Here is a 26,606-nt window from a genome sequence, read left to right as displayed (position 1 = left end):
ATAAAATGCCTAAATATCCCCTGGAAATGGAGAAGTCCTTATGAGTCAAAATAGAGGTGCTACAGAAATGAAGGGACTCGACTGAATCCCTGCTTTTTCAGAGCCTGTGCTTACTTAGGCAAATATTTTCAAAACAAAATGTTTTCTACACAGCCTCTAAGGGATGGTTCAACCAGTCAGTCTGACCTCCATCCTAAGAGTTGTGAGAGGCTCTGTTTCTATACTCTCTCCCACTTCTTCCTTTTTAGAGAGAAAAAGGAAAATGCCAGTTGCTGTTTTTTTCAACTCAATTCTCAGCTAGTGTATAAAGTTTACTACCACGCTGCACAGGATTGCCTTTGGAGTCTGTAAATTATTCTTCCAAATATTGAAATGTAATTTCACTTACCATGCATTTTCTTCTCTCTTGTGTACTTGGAATTTTGCAAAACATTTGTCTACAGAGATCAGGTCTATGGACAATCTGACCTGAATACACTAATTACTTCCATAAATAGCTGAAAAATCTGTAATGCTTTGTTAGTGATGTTTAGAAGTACCCTGGTGAAAACCCACTGGAATATCTAGAGGTCATTGGTACGTCACATTTGCCATTCCACCTGTCATCCTGCATTACAACGTTGATCAGAAAAGTGGAAACAGGTATTTGTGAGAACAAATGATAAATATTTGCTAAGCTCACTGAAGACACAAAGCATGATTTGAATATGAAATTGTAAAGCAGTAATTACTCTCCTTCATAGCATGTGCTATGTAGCCTTATCAACCAGTCCTGAAAGAAAAAGAATAAAAGAGTCAAGTCAAAAAGTGACAGGCTCTTTGAAAGTGCTGTAACATAATAAACACTCAATCCTAGCAGGATGGCCTAGTGGAAAGAGCAAACATCTGGGAATGAGAGGACCTGGGTTCTCATCCCAGTTTTGTCACTTGCCTGCTGCGTGATCTTGTTTGAATCACTAAACTTTTCTGTTCCTCAGTTTCCTCATCTGTAAAATGGGGATACAATTCCTATTCTTTCCCACTTAGACTGTGAGCCTCCAATGGGACTGGAACTATGTTCAACCTGATTATGTTGAGCCACGGAGAAGCAGCGTGGCTCAGTGGAAAGAGCACGGGCTTTGGAGTCAGGGCTCATGAGTTCGAATCCCAGCTCTGCCACTTGTCGGCTGTGTGACTCTGGGCAAGTCACTTAACTTCTCTGTGCCTCAGTTCCCTCATCTGTAAAATGGGGATTAAGACTGTGAGCCCCACGTGGGACAACCTGATTCCCCTATGTCTACCCCAGCGCTTAGAACAGTGCTCGGCACATAGTAAGCGCTTAACAAATACCAACATTATTATTATTATTATTATGTTGTATCAACCCCAGAGCTTAGTACAGTGCTAAGTACAAAAGAAGTGTTTAACAAATACCTTCCCCCCAAACTTCTGCCCCTGTCAATTTCCATCTCGAAATGGGACTCACAGTCAATCAATCAATTAATGGTATTGATTAAATGTGTACTGTGTTCAGAGCAATGTACTAAAAAGTTGTGAAAGTACAATATGAAAGGGTTTGTAGATACAGGCCCTGCCTGGAAGGGGGTTTCAGTCTAAACCCTGAAGTTCATTCTGTCTTCTTAGGTACATCTTTTCAGGTCCAATCTTTTTTTCTTCTCAAATTTCGCTATGGCCATCTCGAGGGTGTCACTTTTACCCCCATCAGGTCCAATCTTTTTTTCTTCTCAGATTTCGCTATGGCCATCTCGAGGGTGTCACTTTTACCCCCAAACTATCATAAGTAAACAATCAGAAAGGCTTTGTAGGAGCTTTTTTTTAAAAAAAGAAAAAGGGATGGCAGCAGCCCACTATCTATATTTTCCAAATTTAAAGTTCTTAATCTCCTGTCCTTCTTGCAGCCACCCCAGCGGAAATAGATGAGAAAATTAAGCATCATTTCCGCTCTAGGTGATATATGTGTAGTTCTCTGGGACCTTGATGTTTAATGCCTCATATACTTTAGAGTGGGAAAGATTTAGTGTCCAAACCTTTCACATATTCAGTGTACTTTGCCATTCTACATAAAATGGCATACCTGCCAACACACATTCCTATGTAGTGGTTAAAGATGACTTCATCAAAGAAGCCTATTCTTATCAAGAATTAAAGAAAATATTATTGCCAGTGGTGAAACAAAACTTCTTTCACAGGTGTTTTAAAAAGAAGCCTCTCCCCTTGGGTGATGTCTGCGGGAGGGAAATAATCAATGAATGGTATTTATTGAGTGCTTACTATGTTTAGAGCACTGTATTAAGCATTTGGGAGAGTGCGATATAACAGAGGTAGCAGACACATTCCCTGGCCATAATAATAATAATGATGATGATGATGGCATTTAAGTGCTTACTATGTGCAAAGCACTGTTCAACGAGCTTATAGTGTAGAGACAGTGAATCCTATGCAATTCACTGGTTTACTCAATGGATAAATTATTAAAATGTAGTTGTTTTGTATTACAAATACCAGTATAACCCATTTGGATATCTCCTTTAGAAAAAACAAATGCCTAGGTAAATCTGCTAATTAGATGAATATTAAAAAAAAATTCTTCATAAAGTATCAACCCCATTTAATCACATCCTCCTTTCAATTTTTAATAATATCTGGGAAAATTCCTATTTCTGGCCAAACCATCTGTTTAGAAACAAGTTTCAGTAGGATGAGAATCTTGGTTGGCTCATAACTGAAGATGCAAGCCTATCTTAAGGAAAATCTATGTTGAAGACAGCAGTATCATTAAATGGACATCTATCCCCTTGTGTTACATGAAGGAGATAAAGCTTTTCTTGTGTCCTTGAGACAGCTGACTATAGTGCTATCAGTTGTTGAGAAACAAATGATACACAAGAGATCTGTGATGTCAACTGCTCAAGATAGGACTATCATTTCAGACCAGCCTTCCCACAGGAAGCTCAGACTTTGGTCGAGCTGAGAAGCTTCTCATGTTATGGTATTTGTTAAGTGTTTAGTATGTGCCAGGCACTGTATTAAGTGCTGGGATAGAGACAAGCTAATCAGGATGGACATAGTCCATTTCCATGTGGGGCTCAGTCTCAATCCTCATTTTACAGATGAGGTATCTGAGGCACAGAGAAGTGAAGTGACTTGCCCAAAATCACACCGCAGATAAGTGGCGGAGCTGGGATTAGAACCCAGGTCCTCTGGCTCCCAGGCCCATTCTCTATCTACTATCTACTGGTCTAAGTCCTCTGGTGTCTGTACCATAAAGAATACCATCAACACATCCCCTAGAACTACAAATACTAATACATCTTTAAAAAAAATGACTGTGCATTGGACTTTAAAAAAAGAATTAAAAATTAATCCACATTATTTATTCTAAGTCAAAGATGTGCAAATATGGGAAAAAAAAGGGTTAGTGAAAGCAGCACATACCTAACATGGTATGATTTCAGAGGCATAGCAAGAAAAACATGACACCAAATAGCTTCCAGGCTAGAAAAGAATGACTTGGGGTCTCCTCTCTCGCCTCAGAAACAGGAGAATGAGTCTGCAAAGCAGGAGGGAGGGCGGTGTCAAAGCGGGAGGTTTGGAGGGAGAGCTCTGAAATTGTGGGAAGAAGTAAAGCTAGCCACCCTTCTAGACTGGTCAGAATTAGTCCCTTTAACATCTCTGACCCCCATGTTATCAGCAGTAGAACTGACCCCTCAAATATGCCGAGTTCAGGGATCAGCATTGGCTTCCCGACATCTGTTTGAGGAGAAAGCCAAGGTCGATTTGTTTTGGGGTGACAAGAATATTTGGGTTCTGGGGTGTCACTTTTCTTTCTCCCCCATTGCCACCATTTCTTGACTATACTGGGGTTAAAGAGGCTGGCTGAACTCCAGCCCTCTATCTTTTCTATCTTGATTGACTGTGGTTCTGTCACGTGTCCACTTGTGAGACATCTATTTGGAAGGCTGCCATAATCCAGGCCGGAGTTCATTGCATTCAGTCGTGTCTGTATAATGCCCCACAACTCACTTCTCTTTGGGAAGGACTGTGCTCTGCACATTTGAAGATTGGGACTTAAATACCTATGATTATGTTCAATCAATCAATCGACAAAATTAGAGAGTTTACTGAGTGCAGAGCACTGTAAACAGCACTCAGAAGAGTAGAGTGGGTAGACACAAACCTATAATCTAATAGGGATAATAACCACACTTTGGACCTACACCACCCCAAATGCAAAGCTATAACTTCTAATGGACTGTAGAATCCTAGAGGTCAGGAATTGTGACTACTGGCTCTACTGTGAATGCCAAACCTATTACTACTATTAATAATAACAATAATTATGGTATATGTTAAGCACTACATGTCAAGTACCATCCTAAACGCTGAGTAGATACACGGTAATCATGTCGGACGCAGTCCCTCCCCAACATGGTGCTCAGGGTCTAAGTAGGAGAGAGAAGAAGGACTGAATCCCCATTTATAGATGAGGCAAACAGAGGCACAGAGAAGTAAAGGGACTTCCCCACAATCACACAGTTGACTCTCAGACTGGAGCTTTCCACCAGGACCTGCTACTTCTGTTTATAGATTTTTTTTTTATGATTTCTAATCTCTCACAAGCTGTGGGTTTGGACACCTACCATATTCCCTCAGACCCTCGCTACGTTGAAAGCTCCTTGAGGTCAGGAACCCTGTCTCCTTACTTTGGAGTCCTCTCTCAACCACTTAGTACCACATTCTGCACACAGTAAGTATTCAATAAACACCAGTGACTGATGGTATAACTGGCTTCTCACACTGCTGTTCCCACTCTCCCCTACAATGGTTTCCTTCTAGCAACTTTCCCCTCCAGCCCAGGCTCTTCTGATTTTTCACTATCTGTCCTTTTTGTCTTCTCTGTACCACTTCTAAATCGGTTTGCAAGTCCATTTGAGAGTTGACGGTTTTTTATTTCCATTGACCCCTGAAGTTACATTTTTGGTCATGAAAAACCAAAGGTACTCCCGGTGTTAGTGAGAGGAGGAAACAGGCTGGGCACACAACCAGAAAATCCAAAGAAATGCTGAGAAAAAAGGGAGCTGATTTGAGTAATTACTACATTGCTGCTACTATGATGGCTATTATTCTTGATGATGTGTCTCTTATCTAATAAAAAAAAAAATTTCTCACTCTGTACCCGCACAAAATTTTACCCAAAAAGCCATCTCCAGGGTGAACTGGTACCTAAGTCTGCAGTTGTGATGTCTGTTCTGATGTCTGTCTCCCCCCCACCTCTAGACTGTAAGCCCGGTGTGGGCAGGGATTGTCTCTTTATTGCTGAATTGTACTTTCCAAGTGCTTAGTACAGTGCTTTGCACACAGTAAGCACTCAATAAATATGATTGAATGCAGTGGGAAATATTCAACATGTACAAGAACTGTTCACTGATCTGATCATTCATGAACTAACAAAAAACAACAAAAAACCCTTTAAAAAACACTTTTAAAAGCCTTTAGCCAGTACAACTACTGAAAACAAGTGGGAGCTCTAAAAATAAAGACTTGTGTATGAGAATTCTAACATCATCTTCAAAACTCAAGAGCTTTAAGCAGAAAATGAAGATGATGTTGGAAAATGAGTTCTTGGAGCTGACAAATATGTCTCTTTTTGGAATAACCAGATTTCATTTGTGTGAAAGGGAATGTCTAAATTCTAATCACAATCTAGCGGGGCCAAAGCTGTCGCTTCTGGCAACAGGATTCGATTTCACTATATCACGGATCACGACTACTGATTCTACCTAAATCTCCTAGGTATTGTACATACAGGAATGCTTTACCTACTTTAATCTTCTCAGGTAGAAAAACTTCTTCTCAGCCTGAGTCGTTGTCAATGTCAAAACTGGACTCATAGATGGAGAAGGGAGAGTGACAGAGAAGAAAGGACAAGAAACCCATGTAGAAAACCTCAGTGTGTTTCCACTAGGCATGAGAAAATGCAGCGACTGTTCAGGGATAGAGTCAGGACGGAATGCTTGGCACGGAGTAAGCACTTATCATTATTAACTGGGGTCCCAGAGAGGAGTTAGAGGAGCTATGCTCACCCTTCATCGTGGCACCTGTTATTGCCCCAGCTTCTAGAGAAGTAGTGGGGCCTACTGAAAAGTGTGTGGGACTGGGAGTCAGAGGTCCTGAGTTCTAATCCCAGCTCTACCACTTGTCTGGTGTGTGGCCTTGTCAATTAACTTGTCCTTGTCCCAGATTCCTCATCTATAAAATGGAGATTAAATACTTGTTCTCTCCCCTACTTAGAATATGACCACACCCCCCCTTTGGGTCAGGGAGTGTGTTCAACTTGATTAACATATCTACCCCAGCACTTAATTCAGTCCCTGTCTCCAAGTAAGCCCTTATGAAATACCACAAATACCACAGAGCAATGAACATCATTATGGCTATAGCTTCTGAGGCTGATGAGGGAACAAGGGCCTCATGGTTGGTGAGGGTTGACAGACAGCAGGCTTCTCTCCCACCAAAGGAGAGAATTGGGCACATGAAGCACTGTGGCCCATTGCAAAGAGTATAGGTCTGGGAGTCAGAAGACCTGGGTTCTGGTCCTGACTCTGCCACTTGCCTGCTGGATGACTTTAGGCAAATCATTCAGTTTCCTCATCTATAAAATGGGGATTAAATACCAGTTCTACCCTCTACTTGGCCTGTGAGCCCCATGCGGGACAGGAACTGATTATCCTGAATCTAGCCCAGTGCATAATATAGTGCTTAACAAGTACAACAACAAGAAAAAAATGGCATGGAAGCCATCCCGTTCTTTCACCTTCTCTGTCCTTCCCCCCACACAAATCCTTGGCAGGCTGGAAAAGATTATCTCATCACCCAGTCCTTGCCAGTGCTTAGAACAGTGCCTAGCGCTCAGAACAGTGCTTGGCACATAGTAAGCGCTTAACACATACCATCATTATTATTATTATATAAAGTGGGTCGTTAGACCTCCCCAGTCCCTGGTTACTACCCTAAGCAATTGGAAGACTGAGCAAGCCCTCAACATCTGATCCGCCTTTGTATTGTAGAGATGTTTTTAAAGTAACGGTGACATAGTGAGGCTATTTTAGAAACAGTGAAAAATGTTCTCACTGCGCATAATGTTGAAACGTGGTCGATGCATACTTATATTTAGAAGAAACAAATTCATTTCTCTTTTGAAAAATGAGCTGGCCCTTTCCAAAGTGCTCCTGCTTTATGCAAAATAAACAAAACTAAGCTATCTTTCTGCCCCCCAATTATTATACCGTATATTGCTTTGTCATCAGAATTCCTACAGAACACCTTAAGGAAAAATGGAAAGTAATATAATAATAATGTTGGTATTTAAGCGCTTACTATGTGCAGACCACCGTTCTAAGCGCTGGGGTAGATACAGGGTAATCACGTTGTCCCACATGAGGCTCACAGTCTTAATCCCCATTTTACAGATGAGGTAACTGAGGTACAGAGAGGTTAAGTCACTTGCCCACAGTCACAGAGCTGACAAGTGGCAGAGCCGGGATTCGTAGCTTCCGGAAGTTTTAAATGATTTTGCATTGAGGTTGTTACTGAGCCCTCTCTAGACTGTAAGCTTGTGATGGGCAGGGAATTAGTGTTTGTTGATTCTATTGTAGTGTACTCTCCCAAATATATAGCACAGTGCTCTGCACATAGCAAGCACTCAATAAATACCGCTGACTGACTTAGCCTGATTCTCCCCGCTGTTTGCGTGGAGGACAACCTGACCTAAGCTCCCAGAACAGATAATTCCTCACACTGTATGGGAGCGAATAGCGAATGCTTTGCATAGCATCACCCATGAAGGGTGCACCCATGGGCTCATGGCAAGGTTGGGCATGTGTACCTGGGGGTGGGACAGTCAGCATAAGCTGCCAGGGACTCCGCCATCAAGTGCCAAGCGCTGGAGAAGTTGCAAGATGATCAGAGTAGACAGATCCCTGTCATACATGGGCCTCACGGTCTAAGAGACAGAAAGAACAGGTGGGAGTATCTCCATTTTACAGATGAGGAAGCTGAGGCCAAGACAGGTTGAGTTGCTCCAGGTGACACTGCAAGTAACTGGCAGAGCTGGCACTAGACCGTGAGTTTCCTAACTCCCAGCCGCTTTCTCTTCCCACTAGGCAAGGCTCACACATCTCAACCCGAGAGCTCCACCACAAACCACCCCAGTTGCCTACGATAATCTCTCTCTGAAGCACCCATTCACCAGTTTCATAAGAGAGAAAGCCAGGGGAACTTCAACTCTACCCACAGCTACCCAAGATGCGATGCTGCAGGTGGTAGAACCGAGCTCACTGTTCTTCCAATTAATGGATGTGCTTGATCTTATAGGTGCTACCAACTGCAGTTCAGCTCTCAGCACTTCTGCCTTACTGACGATTAAAAGTGCTCTTCTACTTCTGAGGATAACCATGTGCTGAGCCAAAGCACCAAGGCATGAATCATAGTTAAACTAAGAACTGTCAGAAGGCGGGGTGGCATTTTTTCTCCACAGCTATGACCTCATTCTAGGACCTAAGGGTCCTAGAGTAGCACGAGCAACAATATAGGACCACGCAGATAAATGTCTGTATGAATATTTGACATCTTTTTGGATCCAGGTCATCACTGTTATCATTACAGTCTTGGCCCCAGCACTAATAATTTAGGAATGTGTTTTTCTCTTCCTAGATCACTTTCTACATCTTGGTGAAGGCAATTTACACCCTCGGATACAGTGTCTCTTTGATTGCTCTTACAACAGGAAGTATTATTCTTTGTCTATTCAGGTGAGAATGGATCATTCTACAGATTGAATTATCCATGGTGCCTGCCTTTTTTTCCCCCCCTTACTGTTTCATTAATGTTCCAAAATAAAATATGGTCAGCAGCACACAGTCACCGGGGGTGAAAAAAAAAAGTCAAGATGCCATTAAGCTTTCTTTCCTCTGTGATGAGAACTTGACATACAGCATAAACACAGGCTCTCGATGGCTGTGCCAATAGACTAATTTCCCTTTGGAACCTCAAAAATCATGACAGTCCTCAACCCCACTTTATAGATCACAAATCCAAATGCCTCAAAGAGTAAGTCACCTGCCAAATATCAGACAGTGTATTTGAAAAGCGCTTCCCACCAAGCCCCTAAAGGAGTGAAAAGTCTGAATTCTTCATCCTGTTTTATAGAAAAGAACACCGAGACCGAGGAATGCATCCCTCCCGATTGACTCACTTCTGTTGTGCCCACTCAATACTTATTGATCATAGTTGGTGATGATGGTACGCTCTGTGCCAAAGACCCAGTCCTTTCGAAAATGTTTTTGGATGTAAATAGCGATAGAGGAATTTTGGCAGCTGGACATGTCTTTTTAAAGTTTCTCCATTGGAGAACCTCAATTTCCAACCTTCATTAATTTCCCTCAAGTTTGAACTCGGAGATATATAAGCCATGTCTGCATAGGGCAGAGAGAGAGAGAGAGAGAGAGTGTGTGTGTGTGTGTGTGTGTGTGTGTGTGTATTTAAGTGATTGGAATTCTTCTTTGGAAAATTCACATTTTCATCCTAAATCTGGAAACCTAACCTAAAGTGAACATAATGTTAGTAGCAAGGATTGCACATTATAAAGCTTGACTACTCATAGACTGTGAGTTCCAGACACTGTATCCGACCTAATCAGTTGTATTTATTGAGTGTTCATTGTGTGTGGAGCACTGTACTAAGCATTTGGGAGAGTACAGTATAGCAATATATCAGAGTTGGTAGACACATTCCACAAGGAGCTTATAGTCTAGAGGGGGAGACAATTAACTTTCACCTATCCCAGTGCTTAGAACAGTGCCTGGCACATAGTAAGCACTTAACAAATATTCTTATTAACAACAAATACCATAAAAATAAAAAAAATTAAAAAACAACAAAACATTTGGTTACATGAAAGACTAACACTAGAGCTGTGACCTAACTGTGTCTTTCTAATGGACTGCACTGTAAGCTTTCACACAAATCCACCCCACATTCCCCACCCTGATCTATCCAGCCCTGGAACAAGGGTAAGTTCTCAGTCTACAGATTCCGGGTCTGATCTTGAGGCGAGAGAGGCAGTGCAGCCTGGTACCCAGAATAGATGTCTGGGGGAGGGCATTAATTACTCAATCTATCAAGCCATTGTATTTATTGAGCACCTCCTGTGGGCCTTGGGCAGAGTGCTGAACTATATGCTTGGAAGCCACTGAGCTGCCAGAAGAGCCACCATACTACACTTTTTCAGGTGTGGGAGAGAGCCAGTTATCAGAGAGAGAGAGAGATTTTTTTTGTGTGTGTGTGTGTGTTGGGGGGGCCGGGAGGGAGAATGCGAGACTAGTTCAGGCAATCCAAAAAGAAAGTTCAGACAATAAAGCAAAAGCCCCATTTAACCCGGCTTCCAATTATCTGAACTACCCTTGTGCTCAAGTCTTCCCTTTCTAAAATCCCTTCTGGTCTATTAAACAGCCAAACAAAGGAAGGGTCTGAAGGCAAACCATTAATTAGCAACCAGGAAGGGGAGACAGTCTGACTCTCCAGAGGTGCTTTTACGTCAAGGAAATAAAAGAACGGAAAGGTTCAAGAAGGATGAAAGGGAACTCAAATAGGAAGCTGAAAATCTGCAAACATCAGCGTATCAGGAAAAATTAATAGCCTGGCCACTTACTGTGTGATGATAATGTAGTGGTGAGCGGGGAAGGAGCATAAGCTTTTAGGGCTGGAGTCAAATAACTTGCGTCCTTGGGAAGAGTAATAGTATTTACTGAGCATTCACTTGGTGCTGTGCACTGTACTAGGTGCTTGGGGAATACAGAATAAAAAATGACATTTGCTGGCCACACAGAAGTTTCACCCTAACAACGGAAACACTAGCGTGGTCAAAATAAATAATTGAGTACACATAGGTACTCAGGACATGAATCCAGAAGAAGATATATAAGTTCATAGAGAAGCAGCGTGGCTCAGTGGAAAGAGCACGGGCTTTGGAGTCAGAGGTCATGGGTTCGAATCCCGCCTCGGCCACTTGTCAGCTGTGTGACTTTGGGCAAGTCACTTAACTTCTCGGTGCCTCAGTTACCTCATCTGTAAAATGGGGATTAAGACTGTGAGCCCCACGTGGGACAACCTGATTCCCCTGTGTCTACCCCAGCGCTTAGAACAGTGCTCAGCACATAGTAAGCACTTAACAAATACCAACATCATTATTATTACTATTCATAAATATTAGAGGTGGTTAAAGGGATATTACAGCTCAGGGTGCTGGGAAATTAATTGAGGAAGGCTTTAGTGGAGGAGGTGGGGTTTTAGTCATAGCGGCATTTGTGACTTGAAGCTGGCAGTCAGCTCAGAAAGAAACTGCAGGTTATCTTCTGCTCAGTCTTTTTTATATAGAACCAGGATGAAATGAAACAGCAAAGTGTTCAATTGCACTTTACTCAAATATTATGTTTTCACCTTTCTCTCTCACATGCAGAAAACTTCATTGCACACGGAATTACATCCATCTGAATCTGTTCCTCTCTTTTATCCTGAGAGCCATCTCTGTACTAGTCAAGGATGATATTCTCTATTCCAGCTCAGGCACTCTACATTGTCTGGATCAGCCTTCCTCTTGGGTAATTATGAGCCTTCCGCGTTCACGCATGCAGTGCCCGCAGAATTTTGCTGCTCTGTAACCTGTTCTGTCTATTCATCACTGCCCTGACCATAGAGAATGGGAAGCAGGATGGCCTATTGGAACATAGTAGTAATAGAAACAGCATTTACTGCCTACTGTTTGCAAAGCACTGTACTAAATGTTGGGCAAAAGTAGCTTAGTAAAAACTAAAACACGATCCCTGGCCCCCAGAAGACTCAGGATCTAAGACTTAGGGAATTGGCAACAGATATGTAAGGAAAGAGAAAATAATAAAACTACAAAAAAAACCCAGAAAAGACAATTGATCATATTTACCAAGTGCTTACTGTGTGCAGAGCCCTGTACTAAGCACCTGGGAGAGCACAATGTAACCGAGTTGGTTGACAAGTTCCCTGCCCGCAAGGAGTTACAGTCTAGAGGGGACAAAGACAAATACCACTGATTGAGCATTAAGCACTCAGAGTGAGGACTGAAAGTTATTGTACAACTACACTTCTATTGATAAAAAAATTCAATAGGTATTTATCACCTGTGTGCAGAGCAGAGGCTTAAGAATTGGGATTTTTGGACTCTACTCCTTGTTCTGCACTATCTGGCTGTGTTACTCAGGCAATTCACCTGACTTCTCTGAATTTCAGTTTCCTCCTCTATAGAATGGAGCTAATAACACTTTTACCTCTCTCAAAGAGATACTGTGAGAGTAAAATGAGATAAAGGGGCAGAAAGTGCTTTGGTTAAAAACAGTCTTAACACATATTAGGGGTTATTGGGGGACATATTGATGGGGAATTTTTGCTTTTCATTTTTAAATAAAACCAATACTGCACAACCTCCCTTCCCCCTCAACTCACACATACACACCCCTTTTCCTTGATTTTGATTTATAATAAATGAAAGCAAAGATATCTCGTAAGAAGCAGTAGAACATGGAAGTAGGGCCCAATCCTTTTTCTGCATCCCTCCCACCCAGGACAACGTAAGGACTGATAAGATCTGGGAAAGGGAAGAAACTCTCTCACCACTTCCTCACTCACTCAATCAATGGAATTTATTGAGCACTACTTGTGTGCAGAGCACTGTACTAAGCACTTAGAAGAATACAACAGAGTTGGTGGACACATTCCCTGCCCGCAAGGAACTTACAGTCTATAGGATGTTAGAGTCAAAAGTCACTTCCCTTCTCTCTCTGTAAGAGTCATCACAACCCCAGCAGGAGAGTATGGGAAGCATGAGCCCCTGTGTACGTCAGCTGACCGGGGAGTCAAAGGTATGATAACAAGGAGGGTGACAGATGTCATATGCTTCATCTGCCATTCCTTCAAAGGTGATTATTCTGACCAAGGGGGTCGACGTTGATTTGCAGGCGTAAACATCCTTATTAATCAACTGTATTTACTGAGCGCTTATTCTGTGCAGAGCACTGTCCCAAGTGCTTATTCTACTCCCTGGGGAGAGAAGACCAGCCTGAGTGTAATAATAATAATAACAACAACAATGGTGGTATTCGTTAGGCACTTACTATGTGCCAGGCCCTATACTAGGTTCTGGGATTGACACAAGCAAATCTGGTTGCACACAGTCCCTTCCCACATGGCGCTCATAGTCTTAATCCCCATTTAGCAGATGAGGTAACTGAGGCACAGAGAAGTGAAGCGACTTGCCTAAGGTCACACAGCAGACAGTGGCAGAGTTGGGGTAGAACCCAGGTCCTTCTGACTCCCATGCCCGTAGGCCAAGCTGCTTCTCTAGAGAATGGTCATCCCAGAGACAGTGTTCTCATGGCGCTCACGATGCCCGCGAGTCTCATTTGGGAGCCGAGGTGGAGGCGATGCACCTGGGAAGGCATCTCAATGTCCTTTTCTGTGCCTATCTCCCTCTCTAGAGTGTAAGCTCATTGTGGGCAGGGAACGTGTCTTATATTGTTGATTTCTACTCTACCAAGCCCCCTCTAAGGATGGCACCTGAAGAATTTCCAGTACTCTACCAGTCTCAGCTATGAGAGGGAGAGTCAAGCAGAGACGTACCCATTCCATTCCTAGCTTGGGCAGTGGCTAGCAAGTGTCAGACAATCTGCTACAAGTCAAAACTCACCTGTACTGGGCAACAGCGGCATGGGGAGAGAGTCAAGGGTGGAGACTAAAGTTTTACTGCATGGAAGAAGACAGTGGTAAACGACTTCCACATTTTTACCAAGAAAACTATGGATACACTACCACAATGATTGCAGATGGAGAGTGGGGCGTTCTGGGAGAGATGTGTCCATGGAGTCGATAAGGGTCGGAGACGACTCGACAGCCTAAGACGAGACAAGACTCTCCCAAGCACGTAGATTAGTTCTCGGCGCCCAGTAAGCACTCAATAAATATAATCGACTATCTCCTCTTCCGTGACTCTGATGGAGTTCCAGCTCTCACCCTCCGCAGAGTTTCTCTGGGCTCACTCGGTTGCTGAGACCATTCTGTTGAGCTGGTGTGTGCTTAACTCTTAAGATGACACAGACTCCATTTGGAGTGGCCACAGCCGCCCTTGGGCTCTCTGAAATCTGGCTAGGGTCAGACACAATCAGGAATGTTGGAACCACCTTTCTGCATTCCCCAAGGATGGATCTGGCCACAGGCACAGCTGCTCCCATCCGACTGGTTCAAAAAATGTCCCTTCCCCTGGAAATGAATTTTCTTTTAAAAGCAAATGGAAAAAAAAAAATAGCTTAGCTGGCACAGCATCTCTTCTCAGGCGAAGGCCACAACTGCCCCTGCCCAGAAATAACCAAGTGGCGGAGATGCCTCGTGCTGGCCGGGAGCTGCCTGAGACTCTGCCACCAGTCTCTTGCACACCGAAGAAGGAATGAGCGTTAGTGGCGGAGCTTGCAGGTCATTGGCTATGAAGGCAACTTCTCACTTTGCAGCAAGTTCTCCAACCTCGATTCTGGCTTCTCTTCTGGCCCAGACAATTAATTTAGAATCTCCCTGATCCTTGATTGTCACAGCTTGTTCCTTTCTCTCCAGCCTCCGGAGTACAGTCCCAAGTTTCAACACAATTGCTGGAGACAAATTGCTACTTTCAAGGTCCCCAAGAGCGTGGGAGGGAGTGTAGTTGATTGAAGACACAAGGAATGAAAAAATGTCTGGGAGACTCAGCTCCGAACACCGTGCCTGACACTCAGGAAGATATTTTGTCTGGATGTTTGATAGTGTTGGCGTATCAGGCTGAATATGCCCTTTTCAGCAGTGCAGTCTTTTGAGTCGGACTTCAAAAACAGCTTATCGAGGCCCCACAGTGGGTGTGGTGGCTGGCTGGGTAAAATGGCTAATAGTGGGGAGGGGGAAGGGATTAAGAAGCCAGATTCCTACCTGCTGCCTCACAACTTGATACCAATTTCTTCATTCCTTCTCAGAGGAGACAAAAAAGAAAGAGATGGAGAAGGAAGAGGAGCAAATATGTGAGCTACGCAGGAGCTCATAATTCCCTTGTCCATGTCTCTTTCTTGCTGGGCTAATTCCCAGTAAGAGGGAAGGGATGGAGGTGGAGACAATGGAAAAAAGGAAGGGACAGAGGAAAGGCAGAGGGGGGAAAAAGGGAAAGAAAGGCAGGAATGAAAAGAAGGATGGAAGGAAAGAAAGAAGGAAAACTAAAGGGAGGGAGGAAGAGGAAGGAAGGTGTATACTGTTGCTGCTGATACTGTCACTGGAGTAGAGACTTTGCTGCTTGGTACTGGGGCTGTCTAGCTGTTTAGAGGGTCAGGGGGTGTCTCACCCTCTCTTATTCTGCCATTTCTGCCAAGCTGGTAAATCTTGAAAAATTCAGCATTTGGCAGACCAGCCCCCAAACTCTGCAATGCTGCCAGGCTCTGAGGAAGAAGTGCCCCAATTTGATGGGGTCACACCCCCAAAGACAGTCCATGCAAGACGTTCTAGTTAGCAGAGAATATGCACAGCCAAAATATGTAAATGTTTCCGTGTCAGGATTTAAGACTGCCGGGGTCCTGCTAAATATTTACTGAGTGACTGATGGGCTGACAAACTGAGGCTAGATTTAGTTTGCCTCCCTAACTTTTCTGATTATCTGAACCTGCTTCTCCCTCTCCCAGCCACCATTATTGGGTGACTATGCAGGAAACTTCCTGAAGAAAACCAAGGGGTCAGGGGTCATGGCTCATATGGGCATTGCTAGTGACCCAATAAGGCCAGAAAAGAAAGGTCAGCTGATGCTAGAATCCAGGTCTGTTGGCATTTAGGAAGAGTGGTCTCTAGAGGGTTCCTGTTGGCAGGATCCTGGTTGGCTGACTAAGGAGAAGTTGTGTTTAGATAAGAGGGAGAGATGTTCAAGATGTAAATCTCTGAGAGAAGTGGATTTAGGCTATTCCATGAGAAACCAACGAGCAGTCCATTCCCACCAAACCTCAAATTCCTATCATGTGAAATATCTATGAGAATGTTCAAACCTCCCAAACCTGCAAGTTTGAATTCTGTCTCTTAAGATAGAGATTATCTATGTTTGCATGGAAGGCTGAGACTTTAAGTATTTAAATACCCAAATAGAAGCTCAGCTTGGACCAGGACCGGTGAAACTCTCCAAAACTGTGGGATTGGAAGGAAGAGAAGCCAAGGAATGTCAGGGGCAAGAAATGGGCTGGGAAGTAGAACAAAAGGGAGAGCCACTGAAATGCTCCAGTTCTGAGCAAGAGTTGGGGACAGTTGGATAGGAGAGGGAGATATATGTGCGGGCACATATATATATATATATCTGTCCTATTTGAAGATGGCATGCATGGCAGTAACATCCCCTTGTGGTATACGGAATGGTTAAAGGCCAACAGTCAAACGGGTTTGGAAATAATCATAATAGTAGACTATATACAGCAAGCAAGAATGTATCCTATACAATTATTAAAAAAGGATGACTTCATTCATTCTAAGGAGAAAATATGCTTTTGTACGTTAGTGTTGTGGTGTAGCTCTTTAAGGACAGGGATCAAAGCAACCTACTCTGTTGTAGTGAACTCTCCCAAGCACTTAGTACAGTGTTCTATACACAGTAAGCACTCGAATACCATTGTCTGGAACTAAAATCTGAATGCTGCTGTTTAAAATCTTTCCCAGGTAACATTTTCTCAAACTAGTGTTCAACAGCTGTCTCACTCTCTCCTTCTGCAAATAGGCAACACTGACATGTTGCCTAGACCAGCCAGCCCCATCTCTCTGGACTCTCTGGGTAAATGGGGAACGGGAAGAGCAATGATTGAAATCCCTCAAAACCATAATTTGACCACAAATTTCAATCTACTTTGCCCACCCAAGCTTTTCCCTACACTGTTATCAAGTAGCACAAGTGGCTTATCGGAGTTTCTTGCCCTCCTTTTCCTTGCACACTTTTTGTCAGTTAATCAATTAAAGTATTTGAGCACCTTCTCTGTGCAGAACATTGTACTAGAGTACAATAGAATTAATACAAACACTCTCTGTTCTCAAGAAGTTTACAGACTAGCAAGGGAGACAAGCATTTAAGTAAATTACATATAGTGTATCCACTTTAGAAAGCAACAGAGCAAGAGATGATGGTTTATCTGTGTCACAATTAAACTAATCCTGTTCAAGTCAGAGCAAGTTTCAGAACACTCAGTTTTGATTTAGCAAGTGTTTTCACTCCGCAACTTGGCTAGGAAATTGCAGAACATTCATCCAACTTCCCCAGCCTGCCTGGATACAATGCAGCCTTAAATACTACAGAACAAATTTTTCTCAACATGGAGTTTTGCAAGAATGTGATCCTTGCATTATAGAACTGGGCATAAAACACTGAACCATGTGCTTGGGAAAGTGCTTCAGAAGTAAACACACATGCCCTGGACTCCTGAAGCTCCCAATCTAATCTCTGATAACTGTGGAACCTCATCGCCTTTCCATCCCACCTCATGTAGTTTTCTAGGATATTACTCTGATCACCTCTCTCTGGAATTTACCCACACCTTGGTGATTTCAGTAAGTCTTTCCTGTTTACATATTAATCATGGAGGCTATTTTTTTTACTAAAACAAGAAAAACACTAAAACTTGGCAGTTTAGGAAGTTTTTTTGCAATTGACCTTAAAGGCAGAAGTTTATTATTAAGTTGCAAATTTACATTTGTCCTTTATTTTTCCATGTTTATTATATGAGTTCATAATGTCTGTGTACATAGTCTTGCAGAGTACCATATGTTAAAGTAAAGCTCAGCATATGTATAAGTGCAATTTCCCATTTTTTATAAACACCCTAATACTTCATAATAGTCATTTTCTTCTCCTGGACAAAACCTTTATTTTGGGGTTTTTTTTCCTCTCAGATACAGGAACAAGATGGTGACCTACAGTAGGTGTCTGCAAAAAGCTATTTTTAATAATTCCTGCCTTATTTTCTAATAGGATTTACTCTTTGTTTGCAATATTCCAGGTTGGCTGCAAGTTTAGCTTGGTATTTTTCCAGTACAGTATCATGGCAAACTTTTATTGGCTCTTAGTGGAAGGCCTTTATCTCCACACCCTCCTTGTGGTTATATTTTCTCCAAATAGACACTTCATAGTCTATCTTCTGATTGGATGGGGTAAGTTTCAGGCTTCCGTTTTTGTTTTTTTTTAAAATCCCCAATCGCAGGTTTAGTGTTCTTATTTCACTCTTATTACTACCTAAGTTCGGCCCAGTCAAGTCAGAACTCTTTTAAAATCTCCAACATGGGGCAAGGCCTTATAGACTTTTAGAAACAGGTTTACAAGGTTGGGTAATTTAGATGATCTGTCAGCTCTTTTGGCCACGGTAATTATGGGCAGAGACTGCAAAGTTAACTGATTTCCACCATAATATCAACCCCTCGTTTTAACCTCCTGCTCCTACACTTTAACCATATTACCAGCCAGTAGCAACACAAATTGATGTGAGTTAATCTTCACTCCCAGACCCGCTCTCTCTTAGCAGAGGCCAAAAGGCTGGCAGCCGGACTTCGTAGTAGTAATAGGATTTACTAATCACTTAGCATGTGCCGAGCACTGCACTAAGCATTGAGAAAGAATATCCAGGCTGGAATTAGACGTAATCCCTAGCCCTTAGGGGCAGGGGTGGGGGAGATGGAGATAGACAGGGATTGGGTTGGGGTTTTTTTAATGGTACTTGTCTTACTATACTCTTACTATATGCCAGGCACTGTACTAAGTAGTAGAGTAGACAAAAGCTAATCAGGTTGGGCACAGGTGAGTCTTACATGGGGCTCACAGTAGTAAACTCCATTTTAAAGATGAGAGAACTGAGGCCCAGAGAAGTTAAATGACTTGTCCAAGATCACAGCAGACAAGTCGCAGAGGAGGGATTAGAATCCAGGTCCGTTCTGACTCCCAGGCCCATGTTCTATCCATTAGGCCACGCTGCTTCTCATATTTAACCCTTGGCAATATGAAATTGCAAATCACTGATTCCAGGCAGCATTCTACTTGTAGTAATAAAATTTATTGTGCCAATACTCTTCAGCCAACAGGGTAAGAACCCTGTACTGAGGGCCTGTTCTGTCTGGGCTTGTGTGTGTGACAACATATCTTTTCACAGGAATCCCTACAGTATTCATCATTGTGTGGGCCATAGCAAGGATCTCTTTAGAAGACACTGGGTAAGTCAGTCAATCAAAGGTATTTATTGAGCACTTACTGTGTACAAAGCACTGTACTAAACCCTTGGGAGAAAAGAGTATAAAAGAGTTGTGAGACATGTTCCCTGCCCTCGAGGAGCTTACAGCCATGAAGGGGAGATACAAAGTGCCACATCCATCCCTTTCACTAAAGGAAACCCCCTAAATCCAGGGCTGAAGCTTTGAACGAGACCAGTGGTTCAGGGCTAGTATTGCTCCCAATAAGTTGTTAAAAATTGCAGTCTGTCAACTTCCAATAGCCTTTGGATGCTCCCAATTCAAAAAGAGCAGCATGGACATCTCACCTCAGACTACTGCAGACTTGCTTTTGCAGAAACACCTGCTCCTATTTGACAGAAGCTGTAAGGAAAGACCTTGGGACAATTTTTGGAGTGGGAAGATGTATTCTCCAAGGGAGGGAAGTGAAAATTGGAGGGGGGCTGGAACTGGGGAGAGAAGATAGATTTCTGGGTAAATGGGCAATTTGAGCCTTAATGGCAGAGTCAAGGAGCCCAGCAAGGAAATACTGAGTCCTAATCCTGGTTCCTGAGGCTCCTGGGAGTCACCAACACCTTAACACAATCTTGAAATCCAACTTGTTGGTGGGAAGACAGGTTGGCACCAAGGGATTTCCCAGAGACACGCCAACCTATAAATCTGGGACACCCTGTGGAGGATCCCAGAAACAGGCAGTGGATTGAGGTGAGGACACTAGGCTGTACCTGAAATGGGTTGGTTCTGTTGGGAAAGTTGGAGTCAAATCTTTATGTTGCCCAGAACAGCAGTCTCTGATCTGATCACCTTGGTAGGCAAAATCACATTTGGCCCTCACTACCGCAGCCTCCTGTGCTTTAACAAGATAATTTATGTCCTATTCTTCATGATTACTGGAGGATCTGGCCGAGACTATCATATCTCGTTTAGCTTGATGCCTCACCGTGTTTTCATTCACAACAAAATGAATGTTGCTAACGCAAAGTGATCCCTAAAGAAGTACTCGCTTCACTATACAATGCATCTGTATCCACACCATTCACGGTGGGGAGGAATGAACATGTCAAACCCCAGCAGGAGAAAAATCAGGGTCAGAATGCAGTCAAGTGAAATTGCATAAAGGGGCAAGGGTAAGTTTGATTTGGGAGCATATGTTTACTGACCTTCGTAATCTTATCTGCATGTGATTTACTCTCTAGCCGAAATTAGTACTAACATTATTTTTCCTTCTAACTTTTTTTTTAATAGTTGCTGGGATACAAATGAACACAGTGTTCCCTGGTGGGTTATACGAATACCAATTTTAATTTCTATTATAGTAAGTAAACTCTGTATTGAAACATGAATTTTCCACCAAGGTGCAGGCTTGTGTCCATTACCCTTTATTAAATTTAAATCATCCCAACTCCACTCTGATTTTGAAGAAAATGGCTTTTAAGATTCAAATGAATGTCCAAGCAGGTCGAATGCTTTCCACAGAAAAAACAGCTGATTTTTTACTGTGTCAAAGTTAGTCTGGTTGGAAAAGAAAATTGGGAGCTGGGAGAGCGTGGGAAGGAAGGAAAAGGGAGAAAGAGAATCCACATTCATTATCTTTGGGTGGGGGGGAAGGCAGAGGAAAACAGGTTGAATGAGTTTGCTCGATTGTAGAATTAAACTGGATTTCCATTTCAAATTTCATTTACATGAATATGATATACAGCCAGGACAGGCATGCAAACCATGTCACATGTAGCCCCTCACTTGAGTCAATTCCAAGAGCAGAAATGCATTGTTTAGCTCAGCAACTTCCACATAAAGAAACTCTCTAATCCCTGGAAGAATGAAATTCAGATAATTCATACAACAGGTCCCTATGTCACCCAATCCCCTCCCGCAACAGACCTTCCACCTTCACAAATACCCTCTCACTAGGAGTCAGTGTTCAAAGAACAAACCCAGTCTAGATACTGGCTCCCTCTCCTCTACAGGCCTCCCACCCACTCACTAAAGAACCAGATTGGGCAATCTTGGGAAATTCTGCTTAAATCCTATCTGCCTTCCACTGTTCAAACCCTTGCCAAATCCAGCCCATTGGCTCAGGAGAAAACACACTGGAGGGAAGTACTTACGAAGTCTCCAGATTCAGGAGTCAATAGAGCTTTTTAAACAGTTAAGTGAGGGAAAGAGGCACTCCCCTCCTTCCCCTACCCCCACCATGGAAAACAGCATGACATGTGGGAAGCAGCATGGCATAGTGGATAGAGCACGGGCCCAGCAGTCAGAAGGTTGTGAGTTCTAATCCCATTTCCCCCACTTGTCTCTTGTGTGGCTTGGGCAAGTCACTTCACTTCTCTGTTCCTCAGTTACCTCATCTGTAAAATGGGGATTAAGACTGTGAGCAGTATGTGGGACAGGGACTGTGTCCAACATGACTTGCTTGTAACTACCCCAGTGCTTAGTACAGCATCTGGCATAGAGTAAGTGCTTAACAAATACCATAATAATTATTATTCTTTCAGGTTTATACAGGCAGTCACCAAAAGTCAAGCGCAGTCATTTGGATTCTAGGAGCAATTCAAGCTTCAAAGATTTTCTATGACCTAGTGCAGGTGCCTCGGTGCTCTGGCAGGCTGCTTAGGGAGGCAGCATGACCCAGTGTAAAGAGCCCAGGTCTGGGAACCAGGAGACTGGGTTTTCATCTCAGCTCTGACATTGCTCTGTTGTGTGACCTTACACCTCATTTTCCTCATCTGTGCTTTAATTTCCTCATCTGTAAAATTTGAACAAGATACCTCTGCCCCTCCCTCATATATTGTGAGCCCCATGTGAGCAGGAACCGAGTCTAACCTTATAATCCTACTTCTAGCCCAGTTCTAAACCCAGTGCTCAGCATGTAGTAAGCACATAATACCACAGTCATGGTGATATCATTATTATCACTGCCAATAATAATCAATTGGTGGTATTTATTGAGTGCTTATTGGAGCCTTATTTGTTGGAAAGGTACAAAACAACAGAGCTGATAGACGTGATCCCTGCTTGCAAGGAATTTATAATCTAAAAGGGGAGACAGACATTACAATAAATTACAGATAGGGGAATTAATGCTATGTGATGCACTTGCTGGCTAGCCACTCAGCTTGCTTGGAGAGAAATGGCATAAAGGCCAAAAGTTTCTTTTGAGTAATAACCATTTTCCAAAGACATTTGGGTCATTCCCTGAGTATTTGAGAGAAATTATGATGGTCATCAGTTTTGTAGGGCTGCAAGTGAAGCCGTTGGTGAGCCACAGTGAGGCAGCCAGTTGAACAGAGAAGAAATTAATGTGTCCTCATAGCGAGCACAGAGGGCTCACTAATGAACAGGCTGACCCAGTTTTCGTAACACTTTCCAATGCCCTGCAGAGCAAGTTGAATAACTAAAAACTTTGACATGTCCCCTTTTCTTGGCAGATGACTTTTATCCTTTTCATTAGTATCATAAGGATTTTACTGCAGAAGTTACGATCACCTGATATCGGAGGCAACGATCAATCCCAGTACAAGTGAGTTTATTTTTTGACAGTGATTAGAATACATTGAGATGCAGTCTCAGATATTTCTCCTCATCTAACGATCACCTCCTCCTCTAATGATCCAAGACAGTAGTAGCCTCTGGTACTGGAATAAGCATGGATTTTCCACCAGGGAGAATACAATACAATGGAGTTGGTAGACACTTTCCCTACCCACAGTGAGTTTACAGTCTAGAGGTGGAGAATGGCATTAAAATAAATGATTTACAGATATGTACATAGTGCTGAGGGTGGGGTGAATACCAAATGCCCTAAGGATACAGATCCCAGCATACAGATGTTGCAGGAGGGATGACTAAACGTTTATTAATTTCACTTTAAAAACAGCTAATACTAAATTTGAATGGAAAAACCATATCCTCAAATATATTCAGGAGGACAGGTGGTGCCAAGTGTATTTTCTATGATGGGGGGGCGGGGGCGTGTGGGGAGAACAAGAGCAAAAGGAAGAGCCTGGAGTGAACTGTTCCCCTTTCAATAATCTCTTGGGGCTATTTTATAAAATAGCTCACCAGGAGCCCGAAATCAGGGAGAAAAATTGGAGATAGTACTCTGTACGAAGCACAAACAGCTACAGCAATTTAGAAGAGACTTCACCTCATCAAGGGTTCGGGAGTAAACTGGGTGAGGTGAATGAAACTTCCTGATGACTGGGTGCTAATCGAGGTAAAGCAGAGGTAATTTACTAAATAATCTTCTGGAAGCAACTCAAGCACAAGGGTGATCTGTCTGAGCACAAACCCAAGAATTATCTGAAAGTCCTGCAAAGTACAGGTGGCCTAGTTCACCTACAGCTTGTCGAGACCGGGAGGTGGGGGGATTGGGAGGGAGAAAATCCACTGGCTCTTGAAATATTTGAATGACAAATCAGGTCTGATGCTTTTAGGAAGAGTGAAAATTTTATGTACATATGAGAGCCTGAATTACCACCATGTAGGCAGAGAGGAATCATTGTTTTGCGGTGCTGAATAAGCTGAATGCCAAGTTCGGCAGTCCCGTTTAAAGACTGGTGTGGGTAATTTACTGCCCCCTCGGGTGGAGCCAGTGCTTCCCAGTAATTTCAGTAATCTATTACAGAAGGCTTTAATGAACCGGCAGTGAAACAAAATCTTCCAACAATTAGAGAAGCTTTCAGAGAATTCGTCACAACACTAGTGTTGAATCCTTCCTCATCCCACAGTTTTTGAAAAATAGCACCACGGTTAAAAAAGCACTTTTCAGGACATTGGTCCAGTGCCAGAGAAACCTCACTATACTGCAAGGAAGTGGTTTCAGCTAGTTGAGCTGATGGAAAGCAAACTATTAAAAAGCCTGGCATTTGCAACCCTCTGAAAAAAGAAGATGTTGCCCACAGGTCTTATTTCTCCTTGCAGTGTGTTAAATGGGAAAAAGCATAATAATAATAATAATAATAATAATAATATTAATGATAGTAGTATTTGTAGTATTTGTTACTGATTATGGTATTTGTTAAGCGTAATGTGCCAGGGACTGTACTAAGCACTGGGGTAGACACAAGCAAATTGGATTGGACACAGTCCTTGTCCCATATAGGGCTCACGGTCTCAGTTCCCATTTTAGAGATGAGGTAACTGAGCAGAGAGAGGTGAAGTGACTTGCCCAAGGTCACACAGCAGACAGGTGGCAGAGCTGGGATTAGAACGCATGAACTCCTGACTCCCAGGCCCTTGATCTATCCACTAAGCCTTGCTATTTCCCACATACAAGTCATTTTGCATCTACCTCAGTGCCTGGCACAGAGTACATGCTTAACAAATACAATTACAAAAAAAAATCTCTCCATCACTGCAGGCAGCCAGGGGCACCATTGGAGGCCACATGGGGGAGAGAAAAGATCAGGTTTAAAAATCTGATAGCAGTTAAGCAAGGGCTAAGTAAGCCAAGGACATGCCATTCAAACATCCAAGTTGGAGAGACAAAAGCAACCAGGATGCTCCCAAGGTTTTTAGAAAATGGAGCTGATGATTACAAAAATCCTCAGTGGGTGGATAGAGGCTGATACCTTTCCCCTCTTCTAATGGCTGGGGAAAATGGAAGCACAGAGAAGTTACCGTGACACTGACACCCAGTTGGTGTCTAAAGCTACAGCTGGGAGCCAGCACTCCAATCCAATGTCCTGCTCATTCTATGGCACTCTAGCTTGGCCAAGTCTCCCAAAATCCAATTAATACTCATATTAATGAAGAAATACTCTGAGGTTGTGTCTGAGCTTTTCTCCCGTTCTTCCCATTTAGGAGGCTTACCAAGTCGACTTTGCTGCTGATTCCATTATTTGGTGTTCACTACATGGTGTTTGCTGTGTTTCCTATTGGCATTTCAAAAAAATATCAAATAACATTTGAGTTATGTATCGGATCCTTTCAGGTAAAACTGAGAAAAAGCTCTTGCATTTTTTTTTTTAAGTTTCTGGTCCATGTCTTGTTCTCACTACTGTTTCTATCCCACTTGCAGGGGCTGGTGGTAGCAGTCTTATACTGTTTTTTGAACAGTGAAGTAAGTTTCTTTTTTTTTCCCCCAAAGTTGTTGGTTCATTTCAATTTAAATGAAAATTAAATGTTTTTAAAATTTCCCAATTCTAAATTTCAACCAGACATGGGCAAAAAGATATACTGACCATTACCCCCAGTCAATTAATAGTATTTGAATATCTGTGGACAGAGCATTAGACTAAGGGCCTAGGACAGTAGGGCATGGAGAAGTGATCCCTGGCCTCAAAGAGTTTACAATCTAGAGGAGGAGCATATTAGGTACTTGGGAAGTACAAAATAATCAAATGACTCATTCCCTGACTATAAGGAGCTTATATCCTAATGGGGGAAACAAACATTAAAATATATTCAACTAGAAAGGTCAAAAACAAATAAAACAGACCGACAAGAATGCTAAGGAAGGTATAAATATATTTCACAAGTGCTAGAGTTGGCTGAAGGGACAGTATGGTCCAGGGTACTGGGAAATAAGTCTGGGAAGGCTTGTTCAAAAAGGGGGAAATTCAATGTGGGGAATGCTGAGACTTGTCTGATGTGGGGAGAGAGGGAGGTCCAAGCTGGAGGAATAGCACGGGATGGGGAAAAACTTGAGCAAAGTAGGGTGTAATGGGAGAAGACAGTGGGTAAAGAAGAAGGAGAAAATTAATTGAATACCTTAGAGTCAATGATCATGAGTTTCTGCTTGATTCAGAGAGGAATTGGGTAACCACTGAGAGTCTGGGGGGAGTGGGCAGACTGGTGAAGGACAACATTTTAGAAAAATGATCCACACAGCAGATTGAAGAATGGACTGGAGATGGGAGGGGATGGAAAGACGACCAAGGAGACAGATGCAATAGTCTAACTAAAATATTCCAAGTGCCTGGACCAGCATGGTGACCATTTGAATGGAGGAGAGGAATGACTGCATCTTGTGCATCTGACAAGATATTGAATATGAAAGTTAAAAGAGAGGCAACAATCAAGGGAATCGCCAATACTGTGGGCTTCAGAGATGGGGAGAATGGTGGTATTGGAACTGTGATAGGAAAGTTAGGGAGAGGAAAAGAGATGGGAAGAAAGATGAGGCTTTTGGACACATAAAACTGGAGGTGCCCCTGGAACATCCATGTAAAGATGTCCTGGAGCCAAGAGGCAGTGTAAGGTTGCAAAGGAGAAAGGTCAGTGCTAATGAGGTAAATTTGGGAATTAGCCACTTCAAGCCGGACACCCAGTTATTC

The 26,606-nt window shown here is 42.8% G+C and overlaps 1 protein-coding gene and 1 long non-coding RNA gene across 3 annotated transcripts in view; one reads left to right on the top strand and one right to left on the bottom strand.

The window, feature by feature from the left end:
* LOC120638768 overlaps window positions 1-26,606 on the bottom strand; it is a 112,172-nt gene that overhangs the window by 12,405 nt on the left and 73,161 nt on the right. The gene's annotated exons all lie outside the window — the stretch shown is intronic.
* The window catches only part of VIPR2 (vasoactive intestinal peptide receptor 2), an 87,089-nt gene that overhangs the window by 58,127 nt on the left and 2,356 nt on the right, over window positions 1-26,606 (top strand). For both annotated transcript variants that reach the window (XM_029078190.2, XM_029078189.2), the window contains exons 5-12: window positions 8,713-8,810; window positions 11,516-11,657; window positions 18,108-18,258; window positions 19,248-19,308; window positions 20,569-20,638; window positions 22,755-22,846; window positions 25,132-25,261; window positions 25,349-25,390. In XM_029078190.2, the coding sequence (XP_028934023.1) occupies window positions 8,713-8,810; window positions 11,516-11,657; window positions 18,108-18,258; window positions 19,248-19,308; window positions 20,569-20,638; window positions 22,755-22,846; window positions 25,132-25,261; window positions 25,349-25,390 (786 nt within the window). The remainder of the gene's footprint in view (window positions 1-8,712; window positions 8,811-11,515; window positions 11,658-18,107; window positions 18,259-19,247; window positions 19,309-20,568; window positions 20,639-22,754; window positions 22,847-25,131; window positions 25,262-25,348; window positions 25,391-26,606) is intronic.

The sequence above is a fragment of the Ornithorhynchus anatinus genome, chromosome 13 (genome assembly GCF_004115215.2).
Source record: "Ornithorhynchus anatinus isolate Pmale09 chromosome 13, mOrnAna1.pri.v4, whole genome shotgun sequence".
Classification (NCBI taxonomy): domain Eukaryota; kingdom Metazoa; phylum Chordata; class Mammalia; order Monotremata; family Ornithorhynchidae; genus Ornithorhynchus; species Ornithorhynchus anatinus.
The sequence above is the reverse complement of the archived record's forward strand: the minus strand, read 5'-3'. Positions and strand labels throughout refer to the sequence as shown.